The 17,836-nt window shown below is 40.2% G+C and overlaps 1 protein-coding gene across 1 annotated transcript in view; it reads left to right on the top strand.

Moving 5' to 3' along the window:
* LOC134538627 (von Willebrand factor C and EGF domain-containing protein) overlaps positions 1–7,565 on the top strand; it is a 43,308-nt gene extending 35,743 nt beyond the window's left edge. Inside the window, exons 3-5 of the mRNA XM_063380062.1 lie at positions 928–1,042; positions 2,493–2,630; positions 5,298–7,565. Coding sequence (XP_063236132.1) covers positions 928–1,042; positions 2,493–2,630; positions 5,298–5,464 — 420 coding nt within the window. The 3' untranslated portion in view covers positions 5,465–7,565. The remainder of the gene's footprint in view (positions 1–927; positions 1,043–2,492; positions 2,631–5,297) is intronic.
* The last annotated feature ends 10,271 nt before the right edge of the window (positions 7,566–17,836 follow it).

Genomic DNA, 17,836 nt, shown 5'->3' with positions numbered 1-17,836 from the left:
ATATTTTGCTGTAGTTGTGGAAACAGCAGCAAAGTTTTGCCTGAGAAGTGGGCGCCTTGCGGGCTACCTGCCTTCAGGAGACAGGGGCTGTGCGTAGTGTGAGCGTGGTGTGAGCGTGGTGTGAGCGTGGTGTGAGCGTGGTGTGAGCGTGGTGTGAGCGTGGGGTGCGAGCACAGTGTGAGCGTGATGTGAGCACAGTGTGAGCGTGGTGTGAGCACAGTGTGAGCGTGGTGTGAACACAGTGTGAGCGTGGTGTGAGAACAGTGTGAGCGTGGTGTGAGCACAGTGTGAGCGTGGTGTGAGCGCGTTGTGAGCACAGTGTGAGCATGGTGTGAGCACAGTGTGAGCATGATGTGAGCACAGTGTGAGCGTGGTGTGAGCACAGTGTGAGCGTGGTGTGAACACAGTGTGAGCGTGGTGTGAGAACAGTGTGAGCGTGGTGTGAGCACAGTGTGAGCGCGTTGTGAGCACAGTGTGAGCGTGGTGTGAGCACAGTGTGAGCGTGATGTGAGCACAGTGTGAGCGTGGTGTGAACACAGTGTGAGCGTGGTGTGAGAACAGTGTGAGCGTGGTGTGAACACAGTGTGAGCGTGGTGTGAGAACAGTGTGAGCGTGGTGTGAGCACAGTGTGAGCGCGTTGTGAGCACAGTGTGAGCGTGATGTGAGCACAGTGTGAGCGTGATGTGAGCACAGTGTGAGCGTGGTGTGAACACAGTGTGAGCGTGGTGTGAGAACAGTGTGAGCGTGGTGTGAGCACAGTGTGAGCGTGATGTGAGCACAGTGTGAGCGTGGTGTGAGCGCGTTGTGAGCACAGTGTGAGCGCGTTGTGAGCACAGTGTGAGCGCGTTGTGAGCGTGGTGTGAGCATGGTGTGAGCACAGTGTGAGCGTGGTGTGAGCGTGGTGTGAGCGTGGTGTTGTGTCCACAGGTGCACCGCGAGGACCCGTGCGAGCTGTGCCTGTGCGTGGACGGCGAGTTGTTGTGCAGTTGGCAGGCCTGCTCCGAGGAGACCCCCTGCGCGGCCAGCCAGGGCCGCACGTGTGGTAACTGCTCGCTCCTCGCACAGTTCTACCACGCTGACTTGTACAGTACAGCAGTGTAGCTGCTCACTTGTTCACATACCCTGTACAGTACGTGCGACAGGCCAGACACTCCCTCCGAGTCTGGTGTTGTTGTTTCATTGTCTTCAGTTCTGATTGACCTGGCTCGAGAAGTACGAGGGGTCGTCAAGTATGTTCACGTACTCCAGCGCATGTGTACTTGCGACTCGTCCTAACTGACGTCTGTAATCTTTTCATCAAACAAGTCTGGACGAGTAGTGTATATTGGTTCCTCCTGCTACGGAGTCCGGAGTGTGGATTAGGGTTGCTGGTGCCGGCAGCCAACTTGGATTGTGACGTCACGGTTGCCATATTGGATGAATTGGCTGTTAATTTGACAAATTTAGCCAAATTTGACCCAAAATTTACAAAAAAAAAATGAAACGTTTCTAGGTTTTAGAAAAACAAATCCACCAAAAAACTTTTAAAAAAATCGTAAATTTATAACATTTCCATTTCAGAGGAAATTTTACAATCACATTAAAAAATAATTCGAAATATTAAACCCCTTGAATTTTTTTACAATTAAGAGGAACCAAATTCCTAAAATAGCTTTAAGTTTCCTTATAAATTATAATTCATGCCTTTTGATGCCATGAACTTCATCTTAAAACTTTGACCATTATCTTGAATAAGGTCACCATCTTGGGTTCCATCAATTTGTTTTCTAGAAATATGCGACATTTAAAATTAATTAACTGTTGTATTGAAAATCGATATTTTTATCCAAAAGGTCTAAATAATTATATTGATAAAATTTGCTGTTTACAATTTTAATACATTTTAATAAAAATAACTTACATAGTGAACCTTGAAGTCCTGAGTTTATTACCATTGAGGTGATTTTATTTTAAATGTTGACAGGTTCTTTCCCACTGTTGCCAAGAAATAAATATTATGCCAACCAGTATGGCGTTATAGCGGCCATCTTGGATCCGCCTTTTTTTCATCGTCTGCTAGATAATTTTAACACCACCTTGGTTTATTCTTCACTCTTTAGAGTAGGGGTTTATATATGTTAGAGCTCCTAGTGTTACAGTGTCCAAAATCAGTCTGTTTGTGCCTAATGACGAGAATAGATGTCAGTTACAGAAACGTCACAACTGTTGTCATTAGAAACCTTTTGTGTTCGTCAGTGCTATTGTCATTGTGTTGCCCATTGTACTTGTTTGCCTGACATCAGCTGTTTCAGTCTTGTTTTCTGTGAAATTTTTATCTTAATATATATTATTATTTTTCCATTACAAACATTGCAAAACTGCAATGGCTTATGTCCAAAAAAAAGCTTTAGGTAAATTTCAAGCGATGTTTGAGATTCGTAACAATTTTGGGAAATGTTTTATTTGCAAATTTCTCGTTTGGCAAACGTATCCAACGTTGCCTTGTTCCGCAGACAACGCGACGGGCTCAGCTGCGAGCTCCAGCGGCCGACCCGAGAACTACACGAGCGCGGAGCCGACAGCAGCGCCCGTGGCGACTTCGGGAACCACCGAGGTCCCCCCCTCCGCGCCGCCCGCCTGCTACGTCATGGGTGGGTGCGCCTCTGGCATGCTGGACCAGCCTCGACTACTCTTGTTTAGCCCCAGGCTGTGGGTTCGAGTCCCAACTGGGGCATGGGTAGGGCCATGCAAATTTCGCGAAAAGATTCCGACACTAGCTGAAAATTAAAACACTGTACCATCGTGTATTTTTCGTAATTGGGCGAGTTCCTTTCAGGTAAATGTCGACTGTTACAGCACCAATCACAGTAATTCAGTGCGGAAGCACACTCGTCCTGAGTGGCTCCGTCAAACAAGGCAACGACTTCTCTCGCAGACGGCCGCCAATCACGAGGAAGAAACCTCTGGTGCGGATATACCTTGTTGCAGTCTAATAGGCGTTCAGGATTTTTCGCGAAAATTGCGTGCCCCTATAAATGGGTATACTTAAGGCCCGCGCCTACCCGGACACTCACACGGTGTGCAGAGCTTCAAGAAAAACAACGTGATTAGAAAACCGCTCAAGATATCTCGGCGGTGTCGCTTTACGATAAGCATTTAAGGATTCTCTGAGGGCAGATAAGTAATTTTGTTTCCGGATTAAGTTATTAAACGATATATTTTTAGAAGAGTTAAAATGGCTATAAGACGTATGCTCAGTACAGATTCTTGAAAGCACTTAAGGGACTTGCATTACACCTTTATTTCTTCACCATATAATATTAAGTTTAGAGCTTAAATACCATAGTTGCCCTATGCACGAGAGAAAGTTCACGCGCCAGTCCACAGCCTTGCGCTTAGAGGCGATACCGCGCTGGAAGCACCAGCGAGCGTTGAACTTATCTTCCTCCTCACTAACACATACACTCCTGGTAGGCGGGCCCCTTAAGATATGCAGATTGGTAAGAATCCCGCGTCTACCACTCTGGCATATTGCAGGAACCTTATATTGCTCTTAAATAAATCTTAAATAAATAGTATTATACCAAATCTTAGTTACACTAATTTAAAATGATTCTATTTAAAATACTATGCTTTGCAACTCTTAGAGAAACGATAAACATGGTTGTATTCTGTGTGTTTGTTTATTTAACTTTTAGTCTGTTCGTCAGGTTTCTACATGGCATATATACGGTGCAAGAACCAATCGAAGAACATCAAGTTATACTATTTAGTAATGTTGTAAATATTTTTTTTTTTTGGGTAAAATTGTCATCCTTGCAATCTACCATACATCCACTCCATAGCTGTTACAGAGATGGAGCTCGCATTGATGCTGTTTCGTCTACAAAATTATGTGTTAGTTAATTTAAAGGATGTCATTTTAATATTCTGAGCACTTTGAGGGTTGAAAGTTATTAAGACAATGGCCAAAAATTAGGGCCATGCATTGTTTGCAAAAAGATTTCCCGACCAGTTGTGTGGTAACATTTTGTAGCATTGTCTGTGTTTCGTGGTTGCCTCGGTTTTATCTGCCCTCAGCCGACATGTGTCCTGAATGGCCCCTACCAAACAGGGCGATGGCTTCTATCACAGACGGCCACCAATCACAAGGGAACAATCGATAGCACGGCACACAGGCATACCTCATTGCAGTTTAATGTTTTTTCACGAAAATATTTTCCCCTACAGATAATTGATCGATTGATTAAGCTTGCACTGCATTATATTTCTGAGTAACATCTCAGCTCTCGGTATACGGTATTTCGTAGGAGTAATTTCGTGAACGGAACTGAAGTCGCGTGAAACGGAAATGTGTAACCACGGTGCTGCCATCTGTGGCGGATGCCGCGAACCAAAGCCCACAAAGTCAAAGGTAAACTTTGTGGTATTAACTGTTAAATAATTTTAATAAGCTGAACACTTTTTTAATCAAATTCCTAGAGACCGGAAAAGTTCGCGGATTCATTTCGCGATAGGCTAGACTCCACACTCGTACACCTTTATTCTGAGTCAGTGATTGGACCACCATTTATCTGAAGGACTCTAAGCCAATGAAAAACCTTCAACAAAAGAAGTATCAAATCACAAGCATCCCAAGTAACGCGTGTCACGAGTCAGTATCCAATGAGCAGGTGCAATTTATCCCAGTACATAGAGGATCGTGGAGTCTATCCTAGAGGTCATTGAAACCGCGAATTTTTCCAGTCTCTACAAATTCCTTGTCGGAAATCAGATCCTAGACGGTTTTTATTATTTTTTCAAGTCTTTTTTGATTTTATCGGAGCCGTTCGGTCGGTTAATCAAATGGTTCAACAGTCGACGCAGCTTTTATGGCGGCGGGTGCGGAAACTACGTGTGATTCGCGTTAAGAGATTTATTCGAAAACACAATTAGCGTATAAATTTATAACGCTTTTAAGAATTACGCGTTGAATTTCGTATCCGAGTTACTTATTACTAGGGAAACCTGTATTTCGCGAATACATTTCGTGTCAAGGTATTTCACAAAATACTGTATCTTTTCTCCTGTGGTTATTGGCTGAGGTCGGTGAGAGGTGTCGTCCCGCTCTTGACGGGGCCAATGAGATTGTGGTCAGCGTACTGCTGCACGCTCACAATTTTCCAAGACTCTTAGCAAAAAGCTACAGTGTTTTGTGAACATACCTTGACACGAAATGAAATCGCGAAATACAGGTGTCCCTACCTTATCACAAGTGTATTTGCAACATGATAGCACGTGAACTTGCAGCACGGGTGTGCTCGTGCTACGTGCCGCAGGTGCCCGGTACGAGGCGGGCGAGGCGCTGCCCAGGGACACTGGCACGTGTCTGGAGTGCGTGTGTGACGTGGAGGCGCGTGTCACGTGCAGCCCCCGGGACTGCGGGGCGAGCCAGCACGACGACTACCGCGCCAGCCTCGACATGCTTGACGTGGACACCTTCTAGAACCCTCGCCTGCTCCGGGATCACCTCTACTCTTCTACTGACTGCCCCTCCACCACAACCCCTGGTGACCAACTGCTCATTCCATAAGACACAGTCAGTGCACTGAAGCGGTGGACAACTGCGTGTCAAAGTGTCAAGTGTAACACGAAATTGTATGATCATGATGTAATCCTAAATATAAGGAGATGTGCTATATTTATGATTGATATAAGTATTCAACAAAGCTGGTTTAGATTAGTGTGCTATCTTTCAATGTTAGTAGCGGGTTCAAATGCAGAAACGACACAAACTTGTGTTTGTTGTTCTTTTTACCAGTTTTCTTCGCTGGCTTCTAGGCCAGGAGTCACTGGCTTTGTATTTATTGGTGACTTACACACGCGTTATCGTATTCTAACGAATAATATCACGTAGCAAGTCATCAATCTAAAGTTTTTGTTCTCCCCTTATTTATTTTATTTGGATGCTGTTTATCACGCATCACTGCAGTTTACACACATGATTTTATTATACGTGTGTTTATTCTACGTTATGCCTTCAATTAATGTTTTAGTCATTTTGTACATAACTTCTCATGGAGCGCATATAAAGTCAATTTTCCTTTTTAAACTATGTTCTTGTCAAATGTTAGGTCATATTGTGTCGTAATCCTTATATATTGGTCGTACAATTTACACTAGACCAAACATCAAATATTTTAATTTCCACCTTCTTCTTAAAAGTGTTACAAACTCTAAAACTATACAAATCAGGCATTTTCGCCAGATGAATTGTGGTAATTATGAAAATGTGATTATCTCATTTTTCACATTTTCACATTACTTTTTAAAAATAGTTTAACTCAACGCATTTTTATTGTGTGAGGAGTGTGAGGAACCAATAAAATAAATCATCATTTTAATCATTATTGTCGAAATTATTACTAATTCAAAATGTATTTTATAGAAACGCAAGGTGTATTCACATTTTCTCACAAAGTATTTGTTTGTATCCACATTCAGAATATTCTTCTAGGATTCTTGCTTTTAAACTGGACTTTTTGACCTATATTCTTCCGAGGTATTGATTTGTATAAGAAAAGTACTTATACAGCTTTTCAAAATAAAATTTAAAACTTCATAAAGAGTTGAATAAAAGTGATTAAAAAATAAAAATGATTAATGCAATCTACTCTCCAAGCAGAAAACATATCTAATTCACCCAGTTTTAAGATCATGTTATAGTGAGTTGCGTGGACATATTGTGGAGTAATCTGTAATGACACTTCACTGTCAACAGTACAACATATTACTCATGTTTGCTCAAATCCTTAGACTAGATTTGAATGGTTTTCAGAGAATCTAGCTGGTCACGTTCAGGGGCTGCCTGGTAGAGAGCTGACATGCTTATTATGCTTGCCAAAAGAAATTTTTTTTATATTCACAGTATTGTTAGAGCATCAAATAAATCTCAAAAATATTGTGAATAAGGCATGATTTTTTTCTAAAAATGTCACCAAAATCTAACTGCTGTGGTATAAGTCGTATTAAATGAGATCTCCTTTACGTTGTTGGCAGTTAAAGCCATTACTGCTGGATAAAAATTTGTCACTACAGTAAAGTTTGTGTAATACATGCATGATTGAAAGATTGTATTTCATCATCTCCAACCAGATAGTTAACTCTATACCGATTCTTCAAGTTCTTATAAAATATTCAGCTAGCGCCTTTGTGCAACTGCTCTGTCAGGGAATTGAGTAAACTTCTGAAAATGGTATGAGTTATTTACATTTGTTAATATGCTGCTGATAAACATTTGGTAAAAATAAGTTGTCATCAAAAAATAAAATGCAAAGGATGCGTTGAAAACAATTTACTTAATCCTTCAGGAAACTAATTAAATGTGATCCTCAAAATTGTGGGCATATCAAATGTTATATTTCGCATTAGACATGAAAATTAATTTTCCCATTGTCTCTTATTAAGAGCCTTTTAAATGCATAATCCAATTAATGCAAAGGATACTCAGGAGTTCAAAAAGTTAAACAGGCCGATCTTTCTTTTTTGTGATGTGGTTTTATAAATAATTAATTAGTTTTCTGTATAAAAAGTATCCATACAAAAGTTCAAACATATATGTACTAAGTTTTTTTTTTAATTTAATTCATAATTAGTTAGTTTTTGATTGTTTTAAAAATAAAAAGGACATTACAGTCTTTATATTATAAAACATATTACTGTTAAATTTTCAAAAGTCTATTTTTAATTTTACTTAAAATTAAGCTTCAATAGTGCATAAGAATAAGTTTCTTTATAACAGGATTCCTGTGTGTTACAAAAATATTATTGGGACAAACATTGTGTTTATCCAATTTGGTTGAATATTTTTTGAAACAACTTTAAAAATTAGATATCTAAAGTTACTTTAAAAACATATTGAAAAAGTTATTTATTAGTTTTGTATCTTTAAACAAATCATTTATCAAAAAGTCACAAAATGTAAATAAACCAAAAGCATATAAATTAACACTTTTGGGCACTTCAGCATACTCATCTTAATATTTTGTATTGAGCAGTTATCCAATTAAGTGTATAATCTTTAAAGTAATTTTTAAAACAACCTTATTTTTGAAAATAATTTTGTTTGCAATGTTATAACACAGAATTAATGTCAGTTCCTCATTTTATTTACTACCATACTTCCTAAAGAAAATTTTTTAACGGCATCTACAACCATTAATAATACTCAATGTTTCTATGTGTTGATCCTATGCATTAACAAACTCTTGTAACTGAAAGTTTACAAATTAAAGTTTCAGTTGGTTATTTTTGCCAAGTGCGCAGTTAATAATGACGCAAGCAGTACTAGAAATAAGATAAGTCACAAATAAAAGAAACGGCATAATTGTGTCACTATAACATTAAAGCCTGAGATATAGCCTTTGTGAAACGCCTGCAAGTAGACTACACGCCGTGCATGACATGTGAGCGGGTTGCATCACACGAGCGCAGAGGGTGGCCCACTTGCAGGCGCTGGCTCAGTTGCCTCGTGCGTACAGGCGACGAGGTACTCTCTGCGTGCGACGGCATCGCCCTTATTGCACCATTGCTGCTGTCCCCCTTAACTCCTGGGTGCTGTGACACCTCGGCCAGCATGCAGTATGGAAAGTTACCTCCCTAGGCGCACGCAAGCTTTACTTTATCGGTGTGGTTACAACTGATATTTAAGTGCGTTTGCTCTTTGTAAACAGTAGCAAATCTCTTGTCACGGAACTTAAATGTGGCATAGACTTAAATGTGGAGAATTTAATTTTTGTATTTTTACAGTTTCTAAAAAATAAAAATTCATTATTTCCATGAAAAAGCCCTGATAGTAGTCATGGTTATATATATTTTTTCTAAATATACTTTTGTATTAGGTAGTATTTTAATAAATTAAAGTATTGTTAGTTTTTACTCTGAACACTATTATTTTTTACTTGAGCTCTTCAGTGCTCATTTATTTATAACTGCCCTGTGATTCTGTATTCTTGAATTGTGAGTTCACCGACATCACGTCTGTTTTACTTTGCGCATTATTCTTATGTTCTTCGATACATAACATTTATATTCTTTTTACAAAATGTAAAAATATAATAACATAATATTTTTTAACAATTTTGATGTATAAATTATTCAAGCAACCTTTAGTAAGTCAATCGATTTTTTTTTTTTGCTTTTGCCTTTACACAAATTGAAAAAAATATATATCTACAAGGGCTGGAAAACCCCCCTATTTTAGTACAATTTAATATAAATTTAATATTATATACTTATTTTATTTATAGTAACATAAAATGAGTTAAATTGTCTGCTAGTGTTTACAAATGCCAAAACAGGGGTGAAATGCATTACTAATTGCAAAGAATTTCCTGAAAAAATAATGCGATGACATGTTTTGGCCCTAGAGCCTACCATTATTTCAATACTTTGGTATAAAACCTTACTCAAAATGCTGCTCAGTTTTCTTTAATCCTGAAAATCTGCATTTGTTCAGTTGGTATCACCAATTGTTAGAGAAGCCCATAGTGCCAAGATAATTCATCATACATTTCTTAATTAAGGCCTACATATGTTAAAACATATTTGTAAGTTTGGAAATTTTAAATATTAATGATAGTAAAATATACTAAAATATGTATTAATTAATGTAACAAAAAACAATATTTTTTAACTTTATTGTAGTGTGAACAATCAAAACGTATTTTATAATGAATTACAATTAGAGTAATAGCATATTTTGTATTACAGTTGTATGTAAATATATTAATGTGAACATAGGCATAAAGAACATTGTTTATTACTGTTCTGTCAATAGATTTAGCAATTATAATAACAAAGATATTGCTTAGAAAATAAATAATCTGATAAAGTAACATTATGTTTTAGTAAATTGTCCCTAGACAGCCCAAATAAATTTTTTTTTCAGCTAAAATACACTATTTTAGTCTGGAAGATTATTTAGTAGTCTTAATAATGATTGTTACCGTTTAGAGCATATACGAAAGAATCATTTTCTTACACAAAATTTAACTTTAATTCTAGACCTTTGTATTGAATCAAATAGCTTTAAGGTATTTATACTAACAAAGTCGCGTGTTACCTGGGCACATATTTTATTCTATGAAAATGCTACGTTTTTAACCAATTTTGTTGTTTTCTCCTTTTAAGATAATACAGTTAAATTTTAACGAAAGGAAAACAAGTCCATACAAATAAATAATAAATAGTTTTTATTTGAATTCAATATTATATTAATTAAATTACTTTACTAACGAGAACAAAAGTAATTGCAAAATGCATCTCTTACATAAAAACAAACCAACTTAGGGGATGTAGTCAGTCTGATTAAAGTATTTTAAGTTCACTGTGCAATACTGCATTTCTGAGAGCGAAAGAATTTTTTTGCTTGGTGTTATACACCTAATAAATTTGAGCGGGACAAGGCAGTTCATTGCAACTCTTAACTCACTATTAAAATTAGTGTTGGTGAGTTAGCCATTAAATTAATAACTATTTGTATAATAATTTCATATTTATGTGTCTATAAAGTGAAATTATTGAACTATTTTTTGACGTGATAACGTCTTATAAATTGATTACCGCCGGCTGCACGCACGAAAAAGTGTCACGTTCCGCCTGAGCCGAGCGTTCAAGAACCGGCCAACCACCGTGTGAGAAAATCTTCTATAATGTAAAACAGGTTAAGGTTGGCTTTTTAACTAATTGTTCGTGATTATATTTAACCAAATAATTTAAATTAAATTTTGCAAAAACTGTAAATAATATTTGAAAATTAAAAAAAGTATTGAATTTTTCGTCAATGTTTTTCTTATGACGTTATCACGTAAAATTATCGTCCGTAAACAGACTTTACAGACAAACCCCCCCCCCCCCCCTTTTTTTTTAAAAAAATCTTGTAATAACTTCGGGTAAGAGCTGATGGATTTTATTGTCCGATTTAATCTTATCATAAAGAAATTTCTTCCTGCAGTGTGGCGAGCGTAGCTCCACGTGTGTTGGTATCAGTGGCGAGCGGGCACTGAGCCGTGTTCACGCGGCGCAGGAGATGACTATAACTCGGCGCGCGTGTGCTGCCGCGAGTTGCGATAGGCGCGCCCGGGGCCCAACACGACCCGCCAGCCTTTGCGAAACCCCGAGTGGCTGTTCCTTCGGCTGCCGCGGTTGCCGCTGACCCGAACAGGTTACGAACCGCGGACCGCTTTCTAGCGCGCCGTGTTTCTGCAATTAATGTTGCGCAAAAAAAAAAGTGAACTTTCAACATTGATCTGGACGTGGGTGTGGGTGAAGCTGAGTCGATCACCTCGCTCACCTGGTTTCCAGTTCTCCGCCTGTTCCTTGTTCCTGGAGCGGTCTGTACACTCCCGGTGGATGCGTTTCCTTCAGTTGTAGTGCATCACTATCCTCACCCACATTTCCCCCATAGCAACCATAGTTTTGGTATTACTATCTCCTGTCGTTCACATGAATTTCCTTAATATAAACAGTTTAAGAACTTCGTGAGATATCACGATTATATGTCTGCGCGAGTGTCGGCCTGAACTACCGGTTACATGCACTAATGGGCTAACTACCCTTGCATGTTCTGTGTTCCCAGGGGTTCGTAGGAGCGGCTCGCACAGCTTTACACTACACGCCACACCCGAATTTAACTAGGTCACTTGAAATTACAGCACACAGACAAGCCTCTATTGCACACCAACACGACACTACATCACGCCAGCTAGCCGATCTAGCTGGTGGGGAGCTTCTCTCCCCCGCCGAATTATAGGTACACGTAACTCTTTTATAGCATCACACAACCTGCCAGCGCACACACAGGCCCGTGTGCCAAACCTATCCCACAAGAAACGCGCCCCCGTCGTCGATTCAAATGATTCTTCACCAGTGTGGGGTGCACCTGAACTACTATGCACTTGGCGAGTTATAGAAACTTCGGTTTCTGGCCTCGCCCACGCTTACTGCCCCGGATGGCAATATGATGGATCGGCGGCGTGAGAAATCTCTATGGTTAAGTTTGATATTAATATGCGACTTTTCTTCGCAATCATTCGTGTGAATTATTATTATTATTTTTGGTACCCACCATGAGTCATTTCATTTTTTTTTTCTGTATCGATGCGTCAACACTTGCAATGAGACAGATCGATACATCTAGCTGTCAGTTGACATACAAGTGTACCCACAGGTACCCAGTACCCGCATACCCCCACGAGATACTCTGGGAGAGTTCGGATAATCTTTTAACGAGTTGTTTAACGGTAAATTTTTATTGTATCTGTTACAACACTTTCGTTTAATTTCCGTTACAAATTATTGGTGGGTATTTATTTCATAAACAAAGTAATTTTTTGGGGCTTTTGTGAATCGACCCAAATATTGGTCACCACGTTTGTTACCTGTGTGTGTCGGTGAGTGCTTGTCAGTCAGACTTGTCAAGAATTAATTGGACAAGGTCCTTTTCCCCGTCACTATCGACGGCGTGATCTTGTCCGGCATTTCGAAGAGAAAGCTTGATCGGCCTGTCACGCGGCAGCTTGTGGCAGCTTGTGTTTCTTGTGACCCAGATGAACTGCCGGACAACTGCCGCGCGGCGACCTCAGGGGTATTGTCCACCCGAGGAGCTGACCCAGTTGCGGCCCTCGCTGTCAGACACCTGGCCGCGCCCGACCAGTCGGCGCAGACACAAGACCTGAGTGACCAGAGTGGCCTGAGTGACCCGAGTGACGAGTGACATGAGTGACATGAGTTACCTGAGTGACCTGAGTGACCAGTGGCATGAGTTACCTGAGTTACCTGAGTTACCTGAGTGACCAGAGTGACCTGAGTTACAAGAGTGACACGAGTGACCAATGTGAGATAAGTGGCCAGAGTGACAAAAGTAATCAGAGACCTGAGTGACATGAGTGACGAGAGCGAAAAAAGTGACCAAAGTGACCAGAGTGACCAAAGTGAACTAAGTGAACTGAGTGAACTGAGTGAACTGAGTGACCTGAGCGCACAGTCCCTCAAGTGGAACGGCCATCCGCCATATTGCTTGCGACAAGCAGAACGCGCAAGGGCGCTCCGAAAGGTTAAATATCAAAAAGAGACATCGAGTAAAACACCTTGTGATCGCACATGCGCGTATTTATGAATACAATTTAATAATAATATATATTGTTTTGGTAAGTTGACATCCGAGGCCGGAGGTCTTGGACAGAAGCAGTGGCACAAGATCTAGAGAAAGAGTTTTCGTCTCGCCACCTCCTTTTATACGTTTTAGCGAGGAGACAAGAATCAGTGGGGGATACAAACAGGGAGGGGGGGGGGGACAGAGACCATTCCCTTTGACAGGGTCAAGCTTATGATAAACGAGTTCATAACATACAATAATCGACTGAACATAGTATATTATATAAATGAAATAGTGATTAATTCAAAAATATGTTTCACGTCTCCTTCAGCTAATGTTCCTGTGGGAGGTACACTCCCCAGCAGACCTGGGCATCTCCTGGTTAGTGCACTCCCGGGTGCAACCACGTGTGTCATGCTCTCACTCCCTGCAACCAACAACTGTAGTCTCTGTAGGACTTAGTTTCTGTTTATACCGAGGTTTTTAAGTCTCCCGTATTTGCACAGACGGAAGTTTGACTTGAATGAATTCGAATGTTGTTATTGGTGTTAAACTGTTTGTAAATAAATTACTTAAAAAAATGAAATCATGACAAGGTAACTACAATATAAATAGTCGATATCAATGTGTACACGTACAAATGATTAGAACCTGAAAATATAATAGACGTTGTAGAACATGGTTATATAAAAAAATATGTCACGTGCTTTTTCTGAGTTCGTAACCAAGGTAACCAGCCAATTATCCATACACCAATGGCGAGGGACACGTCTACACGTGCTCGACTCTGAGGCGCCGCCGCTCCACATGCATGCTAATGTCCGGAGGAGGGGAGTGGCGGTCAGGGTGCCGCGGGCCAGGAGAGTAGGGGGATCGTTGATCGTGGAAGGAGTGTCCGCCATAGAGGCGGTAGAAGGTGTAAGCGGATCACGGGGCACGCACACACACGCAACCAGCCGCCTGCGGGCAACAGCGCGCCAAGCGACACATCCTGTTCCCCAGGTCGTGGCGCTACTATTGGCGTAGGCGGGCGTCACGACCTTGGCAGCTGGCGCAGAAGGTCGACTATACCTCCGGTCCATGCTTAGAGCTGCCGGCGCCTAGCGCCTAGATGCTATCTTGTTACTAGCAGTCGCTGGAGTCTCCTTCAACTGATGCTTTGTTACTACGGGGACTGATATTTAAACCAGCGCGTGCAGAACCACTGCCGTTCTGGATTATCGAACATTACTGTAGTTGCTCCACAGGAAGAAAAACTACTGATGAGCATTAATTATCCATGTACGTTTCCTGGAAACCGATAGGTTTTGTGTTGATCTGCATAGCACATGTTTGAAAATGGATACACAGTCTGCCCAAATCAGCAAAAGAGGAAGGTCTACTTGAATAAACGAGCCTAAATTAATATCATTTCTGTTAAAAAACCAGCCCAAATTTTGAAATTATTACATTTTGTTTCCTTACTCCCAACGCAGTAGTAATTTGGTGCTGTTGAATTACGCTGACAATGACTCGCCAGGGTTTTTCGGACAATCCAGTAAAGATCAAATTTTTTCAATATTCTGATGACGAAATTCAAACGACAGGTCTTATGAATTGGCTAGTTGTTCCCGCTCGCTAAGACACAATTCATGAAAGGTTATAGATAAACTCATGAATTTCAATTTCATGTAACATATTTCTCTGATGCAAAATTTTCAAAAATAAAAATATTTGGCTACATGTAGGTATTAAGTGGTTGTATAATCTTTCAACCTCCTCTAACGTTGGCGAGTATACTTGCCAGATACAGGTGGAAAAAAAATTCTTTGTGGAACAACTGAAGCACACTAAAATCAACACTAACATTTAGAATGGTAGTCGAGTGGAAGTAGAGTTCTCTAGGTTTTGCAACCGGAACAGAAGTACATAAGGTGTGGTGTAGGTACTGGTTTTGATAGGGTCGAAGACTCGGTTAAAACACAACAACGGGGTTATAGATGCGAAGTTTGAAAAATGACAGCTGGTCATACATTTGATCCATGGCCATATCGCACAATAAGGATTATTCTGATTAAGATTTCGTTACAATTTCTATCAAAAAAAGGTTTACCTGAGCATTCACATTTGAAGTGAGTCTCTGTGTATCGCAGTGAAAGAAGATGGGTGAAACACTAATTCCTGGCACATCTCCCATGGTTCTTTACTCTGGGCCATGGCAACAAAAAAAATTTATCTTGTCAATATTGGATATTAGATTTTGAAGAACCGGAATATTTCTAGCTCAGACATTAAATTCATTGTAATGATTTGCGTGGCACGAGAACTCATAAGACGGGTCAGACGAGGTGTAATTAGATGGTGTCGCCTACAAGCTACACAGACCGATAAGCAAAAAATAAAACTCAAAATATTATCAACACATGATATTAAATTAATACTAACACGAAGAAATTTTTTTCAGCCTACGTCATGGTGTTCATGGAATAAAAAAAAATGACTGAAGATGACAAAAAGGCTAAAGATGGAAAGTTTAGGATTAACATTGTACCGTATCACAGAATGTAGATAACTATTTTGCAACCAAACACAACGGTTCATAATTGAAAACAAATCATTTAACACAATTATTAAACTCGTGATGTTATAAAAGTTTTTAAGACATATATTTTTTTAACTGGTTGTGATCATGACATTTCACGCAGTAAAAATTAACACAGAAGTAACACAAAAAAATTTTTTATTTAACATTTGATAACCAGATGGATAAAATATGAAATACAAAGGCATATAAGTAAACTGAAATGAACTGTGGTGACCAGTTTTCCAAAACAAACAGAAAACGCACACACAAAGTACAAACAAACCAGACAAAGCTGAGGACGTGCCACAGTCATCAACAGCGCCGCACCAGCAAGTGCAGACGGTGCCCTGTCGCTCTGGGTGTTTCTCAGTAGTCATGTTTCCTGGCACAGTCGTCATTTAACTGTATTAAGTGTTCAATGGTAAAAATAAAAATTCATTTCGTTTTGTACAAAAATTTTAAAAAATTTGATTATGTGTAAATATCTGGTCAAATGAATTAATCGTAGGCGTCGGATAATTGTGTTAGTTTTGGCTGAGATAAGTGTATAAAAAAATCGGTTGTCTGTAAAGTCGGTTTACGGACGATTGTTTAACGTGACAACGTCATAACAAAACATTGATGAAATTATTGCATACTTTTATGAATAAAATTGAATCATTTTTATTGAATTATCACTATTTTGTATCGATACAAAGAAGGAGTGAAATAAAATATACAATTTAATTGATAAATTTACTTTTATTTGCACTCATTAATTCAAATATATTTATTACTTTAACGAAGAGATTATTTTAACTATAACTTTTATACATGTATGCTATTTAACTTTATTCTGTTAAGGATAAGACGATGATAGGAAAAGTAGGAAACGAATGGGAGTTTTTCAAGTTTAATGTGCCTCGAAAAAGTCAAATCGATGGTTGTTCTAATCGAGTGGAAGAGAGATAGATGCGGCGCAAGCGTACAATGAGTGTAACGGGACACAGCGAAACGAAACAATGTGCGTTACGGGAAACATTTTCGTGCGTGCAGCCGGCGTTCATCGATTTATTAGACGTTGTCACGTCAATAGTAATACACTCTGTCAGTGGCGAACTGAGAGGAATGTTGGTCGCTCGTGGGCCAGGAAGTGGCCATTGTAGGCCACTGGACCCGCAAAAAGCGCGGTGTGAGGACCAGAGGCGGCGAGGGGCGGCGAGGGGCGGTGAAAGGCGGTGAAAGGCGGGGCGGTGGAGTGGATGTGATGTGTCCCCCTCCCCCTTATCGTACCAAGCCAGTCACTGCACTTCTTGGCAAGCTGCAGAGACGGTGGGCATGGTCGTAGCAGGGCGTGCTTCCGTCGCAGAAGAACCAAGCACAAGGCGAAAAAAGCAAGTCAGAAACACCGACGATAGCAAACACACGTGCATTTCTGAAGAAGGGACAAAATCAATAAACCCATAGAAATCAACAACAACATGCCTTTTTTTATTTTATTGAATTGTCGGTTTATTTTCCGTGGCGGACGGAAACGACTAGCCGTTGTATTGTTTTATGTTAAGTTCGTGAACTACTATTCCAGTTCCTCGAAAACAGTCGAGACAACATGCGAGTCATATCAACCAACAACCTTGTAATTTATATATTCTGTACAACCATTTATGTGTTCGGTTGCTCGCAATTAAAATATATATATATATATATAATTATAATTTAGTAAATCCCATCTCCGGCACAGCTTCCGACTACGCATCCATCGCCTCCATGTTGGAGGAGCTCCTCCAGTTCGCCCGACTGTATCGAACCCTGACCGCTCTCTCCCTCGGAGGAGCTTGGAGTCCTCATCCTTGACTCCACTCCTCAGACTCCATGATCCTCCTCCTCGACCTCCGTGCTGACCCCTCACCGGCTACTGACCCTGACCCGCCACTAGTGTGTCATCTCACTCATGTCCACAAGAAATCGCCCACATCGGTTGCAGATAGCTCAAGGAGAAGAAGTGACTTCTATCTTTATTCGTCGCAGTGCCTACAGAAGCTTGTGGGTTCGAGTCCCTACCGCGATCCCGCTAGAGAAACAAATTTTAACACCGCCTTGTAAGTAACCCAGTATCATCTTCTCCACAGACATCCGCACATGAACTCTATTCCACAGCAAGAGGCGGTGGGCGGCACTCC

The sequence above is a fragment of the Bacillus rossius genome, chromosome 13, assembly GCF_032445375.1.
Source record: "Bacillus rossius redtenbacheri isolate Brsri chromosome 13, Brsri_v3, whole genome shotgun sequence".
Lineage (NCBI taxonomy): Eukaryota > Metazoa > Arthropoda > Insecta > Phasmatodea > Bacillidae > Bacillus > Bacillus rossius.
The sequence above is the reverse complement of the archived record's forward strand: the minus strand, read 5'-3'. Positions and strand labels throughout refer to the sequence as shown.